Source organism: Pan troglodytes, chromosome 16, assembly GCF_028858775.2.
Source record: "Pan troglodytes isolate AG18354 chromosome 16, NHGRI_mPanTro3-v2.0_pri, whole genome shotgun sequence".
NCBI lineage: Eukaryota > Metazoa > Chordata > Mammalia > Primates > Hominidae > Pan > Pan troglodytes.
In genome coordinates this window covers 6621470-6640106 of record NC_072414.2, presented here as the reverse complement: position 1 = coordinate 6640106, position 18637 = coordinate 6621470, and the positions used below count along the sequence as shown (strand labels likewise).

The window sequence follows — 18637 nt, the reverse complement described above, 5'->3', positions numbered from 1 at the left end:
TTTATCCTTCCCATTTAAGGAAAACTGAAACAATAGTTCCAAAGTTATTTGTTTACACTTGAGTGTTTCTTCTAACACTGGTGTGGTTTGTCACTGGTACGTGTATTTTCTCAGTTTAGATACCAGGATTTTTTTCAATTGAAAAAGGAAAGGGGACAGTTAAATAGTTACCTTTTTTTTTTGAGACGGAGTCTCGCTCTGTCGCCCAAGCTGGAGTGCAGTGGTACGGTCTCGGCTCACTGCAAGCTCCGCCTCCTGGGTTCACACCATTCTCCTGCCTCAGCCTCCTGAGTAGCTGGGACTACAGGCACTTGACACCACGCCCGGCTAATTTTTTGTATTTTTAGTAGAGATGGGGTTTCACCGTGTTAGCCAGGATGGTCTCGATCTCCTGACCTCGTGATCTGCCTGCCTTGGCCTCCCAAAGTGCTGGGATTACAAGCGTGAGCCACCGCGCCCGGCCAAATAGTTACCTCTTTTTGGCTTAATGTTTCCTCCTCTTTTCCTCCTCTACAGTCACATGCTGCATGACAATGTTTTGGTCAACAACAGACCACATATCTGACAGTGGTTCCATAAGATTATAGTACCGTATTTACCTTTACCGTGTTTAGATACACACGTAGTTACCATTGTGTTACAGTCGCTTACAGTATTCAGTTCAGTAACATGCTGTACAGGCTTGTAACCGAGGAGCAATAGGCTATGCCAAGTAGCCTAGATGTGTAGTAGGCTATACCATCTGGGTTTGGGAAGATAACGTTCTGTGATGTTCACACAAAGACAGAATTGCCTGATAATTCACTTCTCATAATAGATATATTATGTTACTGTTCTGGATACTGTAGGCAGCTGTAAAACAGTGGTAAGTATGTGTATGTCTAAACATGGAAAAAGTACAGTAAAAATATATAATGGATAAAAAAATTATATGCCTGTTTAGTGCACTTACTATGAATGGAGCTTGCAGGACTGGAAGTTGCTCTGAGTGAGTCAGCGAGTGAGTGGTGAGTGAATGTGACATCTTAGGACATTACTGTACACTACTGTAGACTTTGTAAACACTGTACATTTAGGCTGCACTAAATTTTTAACGTTTTAATATTTTTAATGTATTTAATATTTTATAAATTTATAAAATTTATTTAAGTCTTCTTTCTTCAATAATAAACCTTAGCTTACTGAAACTTTTTTAACCTATAAACTTTCTAACTTTTTGACTCTCGTAATAACAAACACATTGTACAGCTGTACAAAAATATTTAAAATTTTTTGGGTTCTTTTTGTTTTTGTTTTGTTTTTTTTGAGACAGAGTCTCACTCTGTCGCCCAGGCTGGAGTGCAGTGGCGCGATCTTGGCTCACTGCAAGCTCAACGTCCCGAGTAGCTGGGACTACAGGCACCCGCCACCAGAGCTAATTTTTTTGTATTTTTAGTGGAGACAGGGTTTCACCATGTTAGCCAGGATGGTCTCGATCTCCTGATGGAGGCTGTCTCGTGATCCGCCCCGCCTTGGCCTCCCAAAGTGCTTGGATTACAGGCTGTGTTTTTTTAAGACACGGTTTCGCTCTGTCACCCAGGCTAGAGTGCAGTAGCGTGATCTTGGCTCACCGCAACCTCCGCCTCCCTGGTTCAGGTGATTCTCGTGCTTCAGCCTTGGGATTACAGACGACCACTACCAAGCCCGTAGTTTGTATTTTTAGTAGAGACTGGGTTTTGCCATGTTAGCCAGGCTGGTATTGAACTCCGGGCCTCAAGTGATCTGCCTGCCTCCGCCTCCCAAAGTTCTGGGATTACGGGTAGGAGGCACTGCACCTAGCCTAAAATTTTTTATTTTTCACTTTTTAAACTTTTTTAGTAAAAACTAAGACACAAGCGCACACATTAGCCTAGGGCTACCCAGGATCAGGGTCATCAGTGTCACTGTCTTCCACCTCCACAGTTTGTCCTAGTGGGAGGTCTTCAGGGGCAGTAACACGCATGGAGCCATCATCTCCTGTGACATAATGCCTTCTTGTGGAACACCTCCTGAAGGACCTACCTGAGGCTGTTTTCTCAGTTAACATGTAGAAAAAAAATAAGTAGAGGGAGTACACTCTGCAGTAATGATAAAAAGTTTAGCATAGTAAATACATAAACCAGTAACATAGTCATTATCAAGTATTATATTCTGTACATCTTGTATCTGCTACACTTCTATTCCACTGGCAGCATAGTAGCTTTGTTTACACCAGCATCACCACCAACATAAGTACTGCAGTGCACCCACGACATTGTGACCCTGTGGCGTCCCTAGGTGATAGGAGATTTTCAGCTCCATTGTGATATTATGGGGCCCCTGCAGTACGTGTTGTCCGTTGTTTTACATGGTGCATGACTGTGTAGGTATCCACATGGCCATGCAGCATTTCACTATGCATATATATTTATCCAACCCACTCATTCACAGGCATTTCAGTGTCCAGTCCGCAAGTATTTTTTTAAAATTCAGCTGCAAAAATCATCATATTACTACCTACTTGTTTAGTTAATGTTTAGAATAATTTTCTATGAGTGGCTTTTCAGAGTCAAAGGGCCTGAATGACTTTTGATGTATGTATTGCCAGTTTGTCCTTCAGAAAATCAATAGGCTATTGAGAGTTCAGTTTTCAACAGGTCTTAAATCTTTGCCAAACTGATAAGCTATAAACAAGTGTTTCAAATGAAACATTTTAAATCACAAGTGGATTTGATCCTCTCATGGTGTATTTACTACCCATTTGTTTTTTCATTTACCTGTTCATGTCCTTTGCATTTATATGGTGGTGATGGTCATACTAGAGTGTTTTCTGTAGTCAGATTATTAGCCTTTTGTCATACATACCTCATGTGTTGTTATCCTCTTTGCTTTTGTGAATGCTTGTAAGTTGTTTGTGTTTGTTGGTTTGTATCATTTTATTACAACATTGAAATGTTTTCATTTTTATTTTGTCATGTCTGTCAGACTTTCATTTTATTGGTTCTGCCTTGGTGTCATGCTTCCAAAAGCCTTTTAATTGCAAAAGCCTCTCTGTTGTATTTTTTTCTAGTACTTACATGGCATCATTTTGTTTTATTTTACCTTTGAGACTTAGTTAAGCTAAACTATTTTGAAGTAGGCATTTTTTTTCCTAAAAATTTTGATTCCAAATTTTTCATAGTGTTAAAATCGAGCATAGTTGTCACACCTACTAATTATTATTCATGTTTATAACTGTTGATTCATAAGTAGAGAATCACAATAGGACTGGTTACCTTTCAATAAATTAAGCACCTACTAGATGCAAGCATTGCATTATATGTACAGTTAAATGCATGGTAAGGAACTTCTCAAAAAACTCAAATCTTAGTGGGCTGGATAGGTATACATACTGATAACCATATAATGCACGTCATCTCAGGTTGATAGGTCAGGTACAGTAGGATCCCAAAGAGGTGGCGCACTCTTACAGGAATGATAGGGAAAGCCTTGAGTGCTGATCTGCTCAACTTTGTTTTTGTTTATTACTTTGGAGGAACTGAAGATTAAAATACTAATACCAGGTATTGCTTCCAATATAATATGTTGGAAATTAAGTAGAAGTGAGATGTAAAAGCAGGCAGCTAGCATTAGGAATGCTTTACAGAAAATATTACCCTATAAGGACTTCAGCTGTGGGTTGATCCAATAGGAGAAGGGCAGCCTTTCTCTTTCAGTTCATAACAGGGCATTGGCTGTCCTCCTTTTCACATGCTGGCCTGTGCTGTTTCTCATCCTTGAGCTTCAGCGTTGTTTCCTCAGAATGGCCCTCTGCTCAGGCCCTCATCCTGATCCTGAGCCAGTATCTGATAATAATAGTAGTAGTCATAGGAAGCAGTAGTATTAAGTGTAGAGCAGCCCTTTGAAGAAGTTTAGGCACATAGAGAAGAGAGAAAAGATGATAACATGCAGGTGAATAGCAAGACAGAGAAATAGAAGATTAATTGGGGGAGCTTAGTAGGTAGAGGACAGATTTTAGGTAAATAAAGAGATTGAAGTTTCAGGTAACCTGGAGTATGGTAATTGATGAAGAAAAAAGTCTTAGAGGTAGGTAGGGATGAGAATGAGAGCTCAAATACAAGGGTTTCATTCATCCAGGGAGAAGATTGCCTTGGTCTTTGAGACCAGAAGGAAGGAGGACCAAATAAATGAGACACTGAAAAAATTTAGGAGGGGAAATACTGAAAAAATTTAGGAGGGGAGGGGGAGTAAAATGGCACTGATCTTAAAGCAGGCTGAGTGGCTGGGATCTTGAAGAATGGTTGTAGAATACCTACATTAGCAAATTCCACAGAGAGGCAACAATATGTAAATGAAAGGATTGCTGAACAAGAGCAAGACTTCTGTAAAATGAATTTACAGAGGGCCTCATCAGCAAAGTGTGGAAGTGAAGGTAATAATAGGACTGGAGTTTGTCAGGGCAGATGATTGAGGGGTCAAGAAAAAGTCATTTAAATATGGCAACAGGATGTCTCATGCAAACTTGGGGGGAATGCGAGTGAAACCAGGATGGAACTGATGAACTGAGAATAAGAGAAGATGAAGGAATTGGAAATAAGATAGTGAAAAGTTTCAGTAGCTCAAGGTGTCCGACATAGAAGACAAGGAGTGATGATACACAAGGAGATCCTGTAGAACTACAGTGAGGTCAAGTGTATACTATTGTGAGAAGGCAAAGTGTAGTCCACAGATTACAGGGCCATTCAGTCAGCAGGTGTAATACATGTAGATCGTCAGCTTGCAGAGAATGAAGGAAATAAGTGGACAGGCAATACAGAGCCAGTTACCAGAATCATTGAGAAAAGAACACCAGAGGGAAAAATTTGCACCTAGACTGGGAGTACAAATTGAAGAGATCCAGAGACTGAAAGCAGTTTGTGTTGGTGAAGTACGGCTGAGTTAATTAGTTCCAACATATTATTGAATGTTAGTGCGGCTATAGAATAAATTATCTCTTAGAGGTCTGGGGCAATTGTGGGCTTTGATATTGATGCATTCTAAAATTTTTAAGGAAGCAAGTTGGGCTTGGAAGTTTGCTGTGGTTTTGGTAGCACCTAGAGTATATTTGATGGCATTAGAGTACAGTGCTGTCCTTTTTATTCAAACCACCAACAGTTGTTAGTTTCCCTGTAAGCTTGTGATTATTACACCAGGAAGATCTTTCTGTGTGAAGTAAATAAAGAGGTTTTTAGGCCCACTCGTTCTTATTTGTGCTTAACCAGATCTGTTTATCAGGAGAACAGAAAACACAGCCTTTATGGAAATGTATTCCTTAGAAATTTGTTGTAGTTGTTTGTGTATTGTTTCTTGCTGGTTCATAGTTAATATGGGATGAGAAGTGTAATATTCCTTTCTCTTTGGAACTGAACGTACTTATATGAAAATCAGTCAACTTATTTTTTAACCTTTTTAACTTGCAGACAATTAGAAGGAAGAAGAAAGTTCAAATACCAGTAAGTCGTCCTGATCCTGAACCAGTATCTGATAATGAAGAAGATAGTTATGATGAGGAAATACATGATCCAAGAAGTGGCCGGAGTGGTGTGGTTAACAGAAGGAGTGAGAAGATTTGGCCGAGGGATAGAAGTGCAAGTAGAGAGAGGAGCTTGTCCCCGCGGTCAGACAGGCGGTCAGTGGCTTCCAGCCAGCCCGCTAAACCTACTAAAGTCACACTGGTGAAATCCCGGAAAAATGAAGGTATTCTCTGCCAACTCTTGCTGTTATTTTCACATGAAAATTTAAAACTAATTTTAATGAGAAGTACAGTTGCTGTCTCTTCATGTCTTTGCTTTGTTGTCTTCGTGTTTGTGTTCTATCACTGTAAGTCAAATCCTGTTATGGCAGGCTTCAGGGACTGTTCATTTTTTCTATTGGAACAGATAACACTTCAAGTGAATTGTCCAGGGCTTGGCTTTTGGATTTGTTGTGATGAGAATAGCCAGGTACAAATTATGCTAACAAGAAATGTCACACCATCACCAAATGGAAATTCAGTGTTTTTCTTAACTGTTAGTAGTGTAATCATGGAGAGAAATCTTGGGAGTGTTGTTGTTGTTGTTTTTGTTGTTGTTACAAGGTCTGGCTCTGTCACCCAGGCTGGAGTGCAGTGGCACAGTCTCAGCTCCCTGCAACCTCTGCTTCCCAGGCTCAAGCAGTCCTCCCACTTCAGCCTCCCTGGTAGCTGGAAGTACAAGTACATGCCACCATGTCCAGCTAATTTTTTTATTTTGGGTAGAGACAGGGTTTTTGCTGTGTTGCCCAAGCTGTTCTCAAATTGGTAAGCTCAAGCAATTCACCTGTCTCGGCCTCCCACAGTGCTGGGATTATAGGCGGGAAGCCACTGTGCCCCGCTGGGACTTCTTCCCCCTCACTCCAGACTGTTTTTTTTAAATGGAGGAATTTAAGGAAAGGAACCCCTTATAGGGCATTTCTCCATAATGCAGTACTTCTTTGAAGTTTTTGAAACTGAAACTCAGCTGCTTTCCCTCATGCCTCATTAAATTTGATAAAAAATGGATCTGACTGTGGCTTGCTCCTCCTGTGGGCATGCCTGACTGATCATTTTGATATAAAGGGTGTTACAGTCAGAATATTATCAAGACTTACTTTGATCTGCTTTACCACTTGGCGTATCTCCTAGGTGGTATTCCATACCCCCATTCAGTGAAGTCTCAGTGAAGTTGTCAACATTTGCTGTTTTTACTTCACTACTTACCCCTCAATCCTCTCTGGTCTGGTATCTTTTCCGCTCTGCCCCCAAAAATGTTCACACTAAATCTAGTGGAAGTTTTTCAGTCTCTAGCTTGCTTGCCTTTTCAGTATCATTTCACATGGTTAACCACTCCTTATTTTCAAAAATAATGTCTTCTTTGGTAGTACTGTATCTTTCTGTTTTTTCCCCCCACCTTTCTGTATCTTTTGCAAGCTCATTCTCCTCACCCTGCCCTTTATAACGTTCTGTCAGTTTCTCTCCTAGAATCTTTTTTTCCACTTAAGGTAACTTTTTTTTTCTTTTCCTCAGGTTGAATAGCAATTAATTTAAGCAATCTCATCTGCTCCCCTGCTTCCAGTCACTGCTGATGATGGCAGAACCTCTTTCTCCAGCCCAAATCTTTACACTCTTGTGTTCCAACTGTTAGGCATATTCACTTAGATGTTCCTGTAGGTCCCTGAAACACAGCACATCTCAAATGAAACTCATCTCCCTCTTAAAATTTTTCTTTGTATTTCTCATGAAGTATTCAATTGAATGTGTTTCTATTGATCCAGTTTCTCAGACCATTCCCAGATGACATGGTAGTTCCCCTTGCCTTCTCTTTTTTTCCCATGCATGATGAATGTCCTCACTCATGAATACCACTCTTATCCATCCCACTCTTTCTCCACTGCCTCCACCCTTTTCCAAGCCACTGTCATCTCTTACATAGACTCATTTGGTCTCATAGGTTGTCTCTTGGATCCCTTTAAGTTGATTCTGCAGATTTCTTCATAGATCCTCTGTGACACTTCTGTCTTACTCTTTTGCCCCTTTCTTCATTAGTTCTCAGTCTCAGCTACACTAGACTTATGACTTCATTAGGTCCACCAGGTTTTTTTCTTCATTACTTTGATGCATTTGTTTTGAACTTCTCAGCCGTCACTCACCCCATGCATCCCCTCCCCCACAAACATACCCTTCAGGTTTAGGTCTTTCTTAGGTAAAGTTTTAACTTTAGTATTTCTTCCTCAGGGAGGCCTTCTCCTTCCCCCTAGTAGGTGAAGAACCCTTGTGTTTCTGCCCTCTGAACTCACCGCATTTGGGATTACCATGCTAACATCCTTTTTTTCACTGACTGCAAATTGCCAGAGTGCAGGAACTATCTCATTTGCTGCTTTCTCCCTAATGCCTGGTACCTAGTTGATATATACCCCAAGAAATATTTAGAATGAACGAACAAACTAATATACAAGAAATATTTTGGGGTCATCTGTGTAATGGTCATTTATAAGTGTTTAATCTTGAAGAACAGTCTTTTAACCAATACCCTATCCTTCTGTGATGTAATGACCGTATGGATGACTGCCTCATTCCTTGCCCAGATATCCTAAAAGGCCGTTTTCTTCACCCTGATTCTATTTCTGGCTGTGAGTACTCTTTGTATATTTGTCTTAAGTTAAACTGTAATTCTGATGTAATTTTTTTTTTTTTTGAGACGGAGTCTCACTCTGTCTCTCAGGCTTGGAGTGCAGTGGCACAATCTCAGTTCACTGCAACCTCTGCCTCCCAGGTTCAAGCAATTCTCCTCCCTCAGCCTCCCAAGTAGCTGGGATTATAGGTGTGCACCACCACGCCCAGCTAATTTTTTGTATTTTTAATAGAGATGGTTTTACCATGCTAGCCAGGCTGGTCTCGAACTCCTGACCTTGTGATCCGCCCGCCTTGGCCTCCCAAAGTGCTGGAATTACAGGCATGAGCCACCATGCCCAGCCTACTCTTATGTAATTTTTAGACACTTAGGTAATAGGTCTGTTAATTTATCCCATGTTAAAACAGTTTTCTGTTTTCCATCTTGGTTTTTGATTTTGTTTTTAATGCAGTAAGACTCTCCTCACAGAACCAGGGGCAATCCTTTTACTATTGACATTATATTGATAGTTGTAGTCATTGTTCTTATTTTTCTTAAAATATGTTTTTCTGCAGCTGTTGCAGGAACCTGGGCAGTTCTCTGGACTCTGCTAGTAATTCCCTCAACTTCCAACATTCCTTACCCACAGACGGAGTCAATGTTCTCACTCTTGGATACTTTGTTGGTTGTTTAAAGGAAAGGACTGGCATTATAACTCCTGCCCACATCTGCCTGGCTGGTTGTAAGCCTTTGCCCTCATGCTTAGTACATGCTAGTACTCTGAGTATGTCTATCCAGTGTCATGGGGTGTATAGGATCAGAAATATTTTTGGTCTAGGAGCTGGGAAAAATAGAAGTAGTATATGCATGATAATAGTCATCAATAAAATGGTCAATCTTTTCAAAGTTTTTCAAACCTCAAGCAGTTTACTCTTTAGAATTATATCTCTAGCCAGGCATAGTGTGACACATGTCTGTTAGTCCCAGCTACTCTGGAGCCTGAGGCAGGAGGGTTTTTTGGCCCCAGGAATTCGAGTCCAGCCTGGGCAACATAGTGAGACCCTGTCTCTTAAAGAAAATTGTATTCCTTAAGCATTCTGAAGAGCTAGTGTATCAATGCTTGGTCAAAAAGAAATGGTGTCCTCTTGGGGATTTTCTCCTTTTCAGTAATATGGGAACATGGTCTGTCAGTCCTTCGTTTGAACCATACACTTTCCCTTGGCTTTCACGGAGACATTGCAGACTTGCTAATTAGAGGGAATGTCTTATTTGCAGGATGGCCAAGAAATATTTCTTGTTATTGATTGTACTTGAAAACTCTATGCAGTAGTTAATTAGTTTAGTTGTATACTTGTAAAATCTATTTAGGTGTCTTAGGATGTTATACTAAAAACACTTACTTACATTATTTCAGAATATGGTCTTCGATTGGCAAGCCATATATTTGTTAAGGAAATTTCACAAGATAGTTTGGCAGCAAGAGATGGCAATATTCAAGAAGGTGATGTTGTATTGAAGGTATAATCATATTCTTACTTTTTAATGAACTGAAATAGAAAACAAGTTCTAGAGTTACCATGTAGTCTGTGCTCTTGTTTGAAGCAGTTTTGCCAAAGAGAATTAAAAATCAGTGTTTGGGGGAAAGGGATATAAATTCCCTTTATGCATTATTACATGTCGACACCAATGCTTTAGGTATCACAGGGTCATCCTGAGATAATTATTCACAGGCCGGTACTACTTTGTAGATAGATACGTCTGTTCTTACACATTAAAAAGTTCTGATAATTGCTTCCAGATACTATTGAAATGCTTATTTATTCGTTTGTTTATAAGTAATAGAAAGTGACAGCCTCAAAGAAGGAGTTAGGGGATGCTACTATGGGTTTTTCTGACAGCAACAGTACAGTAAAGATTTTATCATCTCAAGAAGGTGGAATACTTTGACAGTTTGGAAAAGTGTAGAGAGAATATTTTGGTTCTCATAGCAAGGAGTGGTTTGGATATTTCTGTTTATAACAAACTAAGTTAACATTTGTATTTTATTATTTACTTTCAAGCTGTAATTTATTTTCTGTTGCAGATAAATGGTACTGTGACAGAAAATATGTCATTGACAGATGCAAAGACATTGATAGAAAGGTCTAAAGGCAAATTAAAAATGGTAGTTCAAAGAGATGAACGGGCTACGCTATTGAATGTCCCTGATCTTTCTGACAGCATCCACTCTGCTAATGCCTCTGAGAGAGACGGTGAGTGTGATTCTGTTTGAACGTTCCCTCTAAGTGACCTATTTTCTTAAAATACTAGGGAGATTGAACATCTTTGAATGAAATGATAATTTTCTACCAGCCAAACACCTTCAAAATCTATAAGTTTTATATACATTTTTTCCTGTAGACAACTCACCACTATTGATATGATTGCTGGCAGGTGAAATTAATGCATAAATCTTCCATTTTATATATAATTTTACTTACTAGCTTATCTTCATTATTACTGGAGTACCTTATACTTGACTGTAATTATTTTTGTGGGAAAATAAGTAGCACCCTTTCATTAACAGACATTTCAGAAATTCAGTCACTGGCATCAGATCATTCTGGTCGATCACACGATAGGCCTCCCCGCCGCAGCCGGTCACGATCTCCTGACCAGCGGTCAGAGCCTTCTGATCATTCCAGGCACTCGCCACAGCAGCCAAGCAATGGCAGGTAAGACACCCTATTTTTTAAAAAAATACAGGGGTTTTGTTTGCTTGATACCAGTATCTGAAATTGCTTACAAATAAAATTAAAAGATGTATTTCTTTTGATTATTCAAGATTAGATCTGTTTTTCTCAACTTAGACATTTTTAAAATCTAAAATAACCGCAAACTTTCCCTTAAAGGGCCAGATAGTAAACATATTTCAATCATGCAGGCCATATAGTTCTTTTCACTGCTCAACTGCAAAAGCAATCATAGACAATGTGTAAATGAATGGGCATGACTGTGTTCCCATAAAACTTTATTTACAAAAGCGGTTGATCCGCAGCTGCAGTTTGTCATACTATTGCATTAGAAGATGCTAGCAAGCTTCAGAAATCTACTGCTTGGGAAAGTTAACTATAGAAGTCCTTTAATAAACACATTAACCTGGACTTTGTTTTCTCTTTTAAAAATACACTAGTGTTGGCCGGGTGTGGTGGCTCACACCTGTAATCCCAGCACTTTGGGAGGCCGAGGCAGGCAGATCACTTGAGGCCAGGAGATCAAGACCAGCCTGGCCGACATGGTGAAACTCTGTCTCTACTAAAAATACAAAAATTAGCCAGGTGTGTTGGCACATGCTTGTAATCCCAGCTACTCGGGAGGCTGAGACATGAGAATTGCTTGAACCTGGGAAGCGGAGGTTGCAGTGAGCCGAGATCGCACCACTGCACTCCAGCCTTGGTGACAGAGCGGAACTCTTTCTCAAAAACAAAACAAAACACTAGTATTTATGCCAAAGGTTCTGGTATACTGGTAGTATATGACCTACCTGAGTTTATCTTTCTTTAGAGTCACACGTACATTTGAGAATCTGAAGAAAATTATGATCCTTCTCTCCAGAAAAATGTGCATGTGCACATACACGCAGCAATTGCATACAATTTCTGGAGACTCCCAAGGCTCTATAGGCCACCACCTGACCCATGGTTAACTGCAGTCCACATGAAGATCACTTGAAACATGAGTCCAGGGCTGAAGAGACAGTTTAGAAGAAAAGGGAACCCTTATATGTTGTTGATGGGAATGTAATTGATACGGCCATTCTGGAAAACAGTATGGAGGTTCCTCAAAAAATTAAAACCAGAACGAACTAGCACATGATCCAGCAATTCCACTTCTGGGTACATATCCAAAGGAAATGAAATCACTGTCTCGAAGAGATATCTGCACTCTCATGTTTGTTGCAGCATTATTCACAATAGCCAAGGTATGGAGTCAACCTGAATGTCGAACACATGAATGGATAAAGAAAATGTGTATATGTTCACACACACAATGAAATGTGATTTAGCCTTTAAAAAGAAGGAAATCCTGCCATTTGGAACAACATGGATGAACCTGGAGGGCATTGTGCTAAGTGAAATAAACCAGACACAGAAAGACAAACACTGCATGACCTCACTTACTGTGGAACCTAAGCAAGTTGAACTCATAGAAACAGACAGTAGAGTGGTGGTTACCAGGGGTTAGGGGTGGGGAGGAATGGGGAGATGTTTGTTAAAGGGTACACAGTTTCAATTATAAGATGAGTAAGTTCTGGAGACCTAATTTACAGTGTAGTGACAAGAGTTAATAACGTATACTTGAAATTTGCTAAGAGAGTAGATCTTAAGGCATTCTTTTGACACACACTAAGAAAAGTAACTATGAGGTATGGATGTGTTAATTAACTTGGTCTCGGTCATCATTTGAATATGTATATCAAAACATCACTGTTGTACACCTTTAATAGATACAATGTTTATTTGTCAATTGGACCTCAGTAAAGCTGGAAAGAAAAAGTAAATTTGGGTCTAGATCTGAAGAGATGATTTAGGATTAGAGATGTTGAATTGAGACTTAACTTGCATAGAGGTGTTAGCTGAAGCCATAGAAGTCACTAAAATTGCTAAGAGAAACAGTTTGGAAAGAAGGCAGAGAACTGGATAACAGGGAGCACGTTCTTTTAGGAAGGTGAAGAGGCGAGGGAGAAGTAAGAGAAGGGAGGCGTACCTAGCCAGGAGAGAGCTTTTTTAAAGTTTGTAAAAAACCGCAGTGACAATGGTAGTTAAAACTGTATATTCACCAAAGTGTTTCGCATTCTACTAAAATGGGAACTAGTAAGAGAAGAGGATAACTTGTAAGAGCTAGGAATGTGGTTGCTAATTCGTATCTACTGTAGTTTTTATGTATTTGTGAAGCTGATTATTTCTAAATTTCAAACCTAGATTTATAAATTATGAGAACCCTGGTGTTTATTTTAAGGATGTAATGATTTTTTAAAGGAATATTATGGCATGTTACATGTAAAGTTGGCTTATCTTATAACTGATGATGATTTTTAATTGCTGCAGTTAATATATTCTAAAAATCTTCCTGGCACAGCATAGATGTTATCAGGAAAAGGATTACTGCCGCAACACATATACACACACAGTGATATAGCACCTTTGATGATTCACGGGAGCAGCTGTAATTTTAACATCTATTTCTCAGCTAGAAACCATGCTTAAGTAATTTGGACATGATTTCCCCTTTTAAATAAAGCAATCTGAATCAAAATCTCAAATGTTGGGCCATTAGTTTAGATTGTAAATAAATTTTCAATCTTAGAAAATTCTTTTTGATGTCTACTTTCTTCATTTAGAGTTCCTCAGCACTTAGAATCTGTAACCTTAACTTAAAAGTGGAGGGTTTTTTCCCCCCTAAAATTACTATTTTTGTATTATATTGTGATTTTTTTTTCTCCTAGGTATCTTAAGTATTTTCATGGGTAGCACCAGTAATATGGGAGCTTTTAAAAATACAAACTTCTGGGGCTTGCTTTCAGTTCATCTGAGACGGAAGCAGGCAATACATTTGACCTTCGAACAACCTAGGGTTTAGGGGGGACCAAAACCTCCCTCTCACCCCCGACACACAGTCAAAAATCCACCTGTGATTTTTAACTTCCCAAAAACTTAACTATTAATAGCCTACTGTTGAGTGGAAGCTTACTGATAACATTAACAGTACAAAGTTTGTAGGTTAGATTTATTATATTCAGTATTCTTAAAGTAAGCTAAAGAAAAGAAAGTGTTAATAAGAAAATCATAAGGAAGAGAAAATACATTTACTGTTCATTAAGTGGAAGTGGATCATCATAAAGGTCTTCATCCTCGTTTTCCTTCGCTGCTCATTTCCTTCATCCTTGTTTTCACATTTAGTCGTCTGAGGAATAGGAGAGGTTGGTCTTTCTGTATCATGGGTGGCAGAGGTGGAAGAAAATTCGAGTGTAAGTGGACCCACACAGTTAAATCTCATGCTCTTCAAGGGTCAACTGTATTTTTTTGTTTTTAAGCTCCTGGTATCTTTCTCTTCTGTGCACTGCTAGATGTGGGAACTAATGGTTAGAAAGTATAGTGTATAAAAGAAAAGGTAACTTCAACTACAGAAGGAAAAATCTCTTCAGGTTCTTTTAATATTTTTTGTGGTGAGAATTTAATTCCTGAAAATTTAGTAATCTGCCTACAGACAAGATATAAATAGTACCAGTTGCTTAAAGGTTTCATTTCCACCCCAAAGTTGAATCTTCAAATCCTGTAACTGTGGAGTTTTAATTTAGAGCATTCCCTGCATTTTGAGAAACAACTTAGATACATTATAAGAGTAAAATGCTAGTGTAAAAAAACACTAAAGGACTTCCATATATAGTCTTTTGTTTTTTTTATTTAATTTTGGCTGTATAAGTGTCTTTTTGTTTTACAAATTGTATGTAAATTATCTTTAAAGAAGTGATAAAAAAATGACCTGGTCTCTGTGAGAAAGGTTTCACTTGAGTGTAAAAGGAAGTCTGTCTTGGCAAACATCAGCCCTGCCCTGTTCTCTTCCTAGATTTCTGAATACTTTTGTATATTTTTAGGATGTGCGATTATCTGCTGAGAATAATAACCTCTTCATCTTCATTTTGTGAGAAGTGATAGAATATAGTGATTTCTTAGGGCTTTGGAGCCGGACTTCCTGGGTTCATGTCCCAGCCTGCCTTTGGTTACTTGCATAACCTTGAAACCTCTGTGTTTCAGCATCCCCATATGCAGTGAAGCAGGCAGGTCATACGTTACAGAATGGTGAGAAATTAGTTATTACAATACCTGGCACATGTGTTCGCTACTATAATTATTATGGTGATTCATAGTAGTAATAATAGTATCATAAGTTAGAATTTCCAAATGTGCTTTCTTATCTGCTTGTATTTAACCATTTTCTGAGATTTCCTCATTCTATATAGTTAAGCAAACTAAAATTGAGAGGTTGCAGTAAAGTCCAGGGTTATGTTGTTGACATGGGATTGGGGCCAGGATTAAAACTGTTGGCTCTTTGACCCAAATCTTTGACCTTACTGGTGTAGGGAAAGAAATTTCATAGCTTAATTACTACTTAATCTTCAGGAAACAAATCTACCAGAGTTCCATTGTTGTCATGACCTACTTATGTTCCTCTGTGTGATATTCTTTTCTTAGAGAGCAAACATATGGAGAGAATTCTGAGAAAAACACACAAGCTTGTTCTTCATTATAATTAGATGAACAAAGTATCCTCACTGTTGTCTAGAACTGGAGTTGGCAGACTGCACCGTGTGGGCTAAATCCAGCCTCCTACTTTTGTAAAGTTTTATTGGAAACCCATTCCACAATGGCATAATCAAGAAGTTATAAGAGAGACTATATGGCCAAGGGAGTCAATTACAGAAAAAGTTTCCAAATGCTTTGTCTGGAATGTTAAAATAGTTTTGTTTTTAAATTCAAAAAATATATATACATAGGGAAAATAATTACAGTGGTTTTCTTATATCTTGATGCTTGTTGCTGGGCTTGTTTGCTTTGTTTTGTATTTCACTTAGTATTGTTGCAGAGCCCACTCTGGGCCAAGACTTGGGCTGTAGGAGCTGGGAATACTGAGAGAGCCCACAGTTGATGGTGACACTTTGCTTCTTGGTGATTACTGAGTGGGTATCATTGAAAAGAGATTTCACTGATCTTCCTGTAGTCCCTGCATAAGTAGAGAGTATTTGATTTGCAGGGTATGATCTAGGCCTCTGCTTGGTTAGATTGTATTCTTCCTCATATTTACAGCTATTTTAACAGACCCATTTTATGTTTCCCTCTAACATTTTATGTTAGAGGGAACAACAGGTGTTTACCTTTTTTATTCTATAAATTTTTATAAAAGTGAGCATGATTAGTCATAAGCAGGTACAATATTGAAAAAATTCTATTACAGTAAAAGTTCAGACTAACAGGATGAAATTGAAATGTGGGAAATTGGATTGTCAAGATTTACATTTGGCATTCTACCCATTTACATTTGTTACACTCATTCCCTGAAACCAACAGAGTTCATCTAAGGCCTAAACTGTTTTCTAAAGTGTTTGGGGAATGTGTTTTCACAAATAGAAAAACAGTCCAGTTTATATTTAGCAAATCCATTTTACGAAAATGGTTAGTTCTGAGAAACTTAAAAGCAGTGTTTTCAGAAGATTGAAACTTTGTAACAGTTATTTAATCTCTTCATTCATTGTTCCTCCTGAGAAATGCCTCTACTAAATTCTAAAGTAAAAGGTGTGTCAGCATTGATACAGCTTATGATACAGCAAATACATGACAGTAAAATTGAATTTTCTGAATCAGAAATTTTTAGCCTAAATTCACGTTTGGCCAAGTTAAGATCATATATTTGGGATCAAAACCTCTTATCTATACAATCCACTCCATATTAGGAGTTTTCCAAGAGTGCTGAGTAAGTCCAAATAAACATGCAGGTAGAGCATATAATGTGCAGTCACGTGTCACTTGATGGGGATACCTTCTGAGAAATGCATCCTTGTGTGAACATCATAGAGTGTACTTACACAAACCTAGGTGGTAGAGCCTGCCACACACCCAGGCTATATGGTGTAGCCTATTGCTTCTAGGCTACAAACCTGTACAGCAGGTTACCGTACCGAATACTGTAGGCAGTTGAAACAGCAGTTAGCATTTGTGTATCTTAAACGTAGGAAAGGACAGTACAACTACAATATTTTAATCTTCAGGGACCACTATTGTCTGTGGGGTCCATTGTTGACTAAAATATCCTTATGTGGTCTTAGCTTTTAAATTAAAGATCTAGTTTTTTATTTACACACCTTTTCCTCTACCTTCCATAATTGTTTTCGTCAGCATTTGAGAACTATAAATATTATTTCATCTTACTGTATATAGTTTCTGTCACATATTGCTTAATTTTCTCTGAAACTTACATACAGGTTGAGCGTAGGTAATCTGAAAGTGCAAAATCCAAAATGCTCCAAAATCCAAAACTTGAGCGCCAACATGACGCTCAAGGGAAATGCATTTCAGATTTTGCATTTTCAGATTAGGGCTGCTCAATGGGTAACCAGTATGATGCACATATTCCAAAATCCGAAATCCAAAACAGTTCTGGTCCCAAGCATTTTAGGCAAGGGATGCTTAACCTGTGCAACTTTGCCAATAGGCTAAAAATTATTGTTGAAACATCCTAATATTGATGAGCATTTTTTTTTCTATTTCAAATGTGGAGAGGTAACGATCTTCTGACTGGTGAATTTCTTTTTAATTTTTTTGACTTTTAGGTTTAGGGGTACATATGCAGGTTTGTTACGTAGGTAAACATGTGTCATCGTGTTTTGTACGTACTATTTCATCACCCAGATGTTAAACCCAGTATCCAATAGTTTTCTCTTGTTCTCCCTCCTCCTACCCTCCCCCCTCAAGTAGACCCCAGTGCCTGTTGTTTTCTTTGTGTTCATATGTTCTTACCATTTAGCTCCCACTTACAAGTGAGAACATGCAGTGTTTGGTTTTCTGTTCCTGCATTCGTTTGCTAAGGGTAATGGCCTCCAGCTCCACTCATGTTCTGGCAAAAGACATGTTCTTTTTTATGGCTGCATAGTATTCCATGGTGTATATGTACCACATTTTCTTTATCCACTCTGTCATTGGTGGGCATATAGGTTGATTCCATGTCTTTGCTATTGTGAATAGTGCTGCAGTGAACATTTGTTTGCATATGTCTTTATGGTAGAATGATTTATATTCCTTGGGTATATACCCTGATTGGTGAGTTTCAGATTTTATTTACTGATCATTGGTGTTAGTCTTTTGTCTAAATAAAATAGATTTCATAACTCCAATTTGATAAGTGCTTTATTCTAAACAAGAATTACATACATTGTTGGTAGTGAACATGGTGTTGGTAGTACTACGTGTTCTTTTTTAGGCTCACCATGAGGTCCTTTACCTTTGTTTTTTTTTTTTTTTCTGTTTCCCTTTCATCTGAGAAAGATAGAAAGGGTGCCAGTTAGAAAGATATGATTCATTAAGTATTTCAATGGTTAATCAGCGAATCGAATCAGTGACTTCTTTCCCGTGGCTCCTGTACCTTACACCGTGACCAATGTGCATAGTTCTGAGTGATCAACAGGCACCACAGTGAATTTTCCTTCTGTAGTGAAGGTTGAAAGATTTTACCAGTAATGTGGATGTTATCCTGCTCATTCGTCCTTTGCCAAATACTTACTGATGTCACATATATGTTATCAGTGTATGGCGGTAAATATCCTGAGCAATCTTTTTTTTTTTTTTTTTTTTTTTTTTGACACAGAGTCTTGCTCTGTCGCCCAGGCTGGAGTGCAGTGGCACGATCTCGGCTCACTGCGAGCTCCGCCTCCCAGGTTCACGCTATTCTCCTGCCTCAGCCTCCCG

General features: G+C 38.7%; 1 protein-coding gene across 17 annotated transcripts in view; it reads left to right on the top strand.

Moving 5' to 3' along the window:
- TJP1 (tight junction protein 1) overlaps positions 1-18637 on the top strand; it is a 268566-nt gene that overhangs the window by 196662 nt on the left and 53267 nt on the right. For 16 of the 17 annotated variants that reach the window (XM_009428686.4, XM_009428684.4, XM_009428690.4 and 13 more), the window contains 4 exons: positions 5457-5733; positions 9556-9659; positions 10225-10393; positions 10708-10855. In XM_009428686.4, coding sequence (XP_009426961.3) covers positions 5457-5733; positions 9556-9659; positions 10225-10393; positions 10708-10855 — 698 coding nt within the window. Of the gene's footprint in view, positions 1-5456; positions 5734-9555; positions 9660-10224; positions 10394-10707; positions 10856-18637 lie in introns of those variants that run through there. The other variant, XM_016927843.3, reaches the window with a different exon arrangement.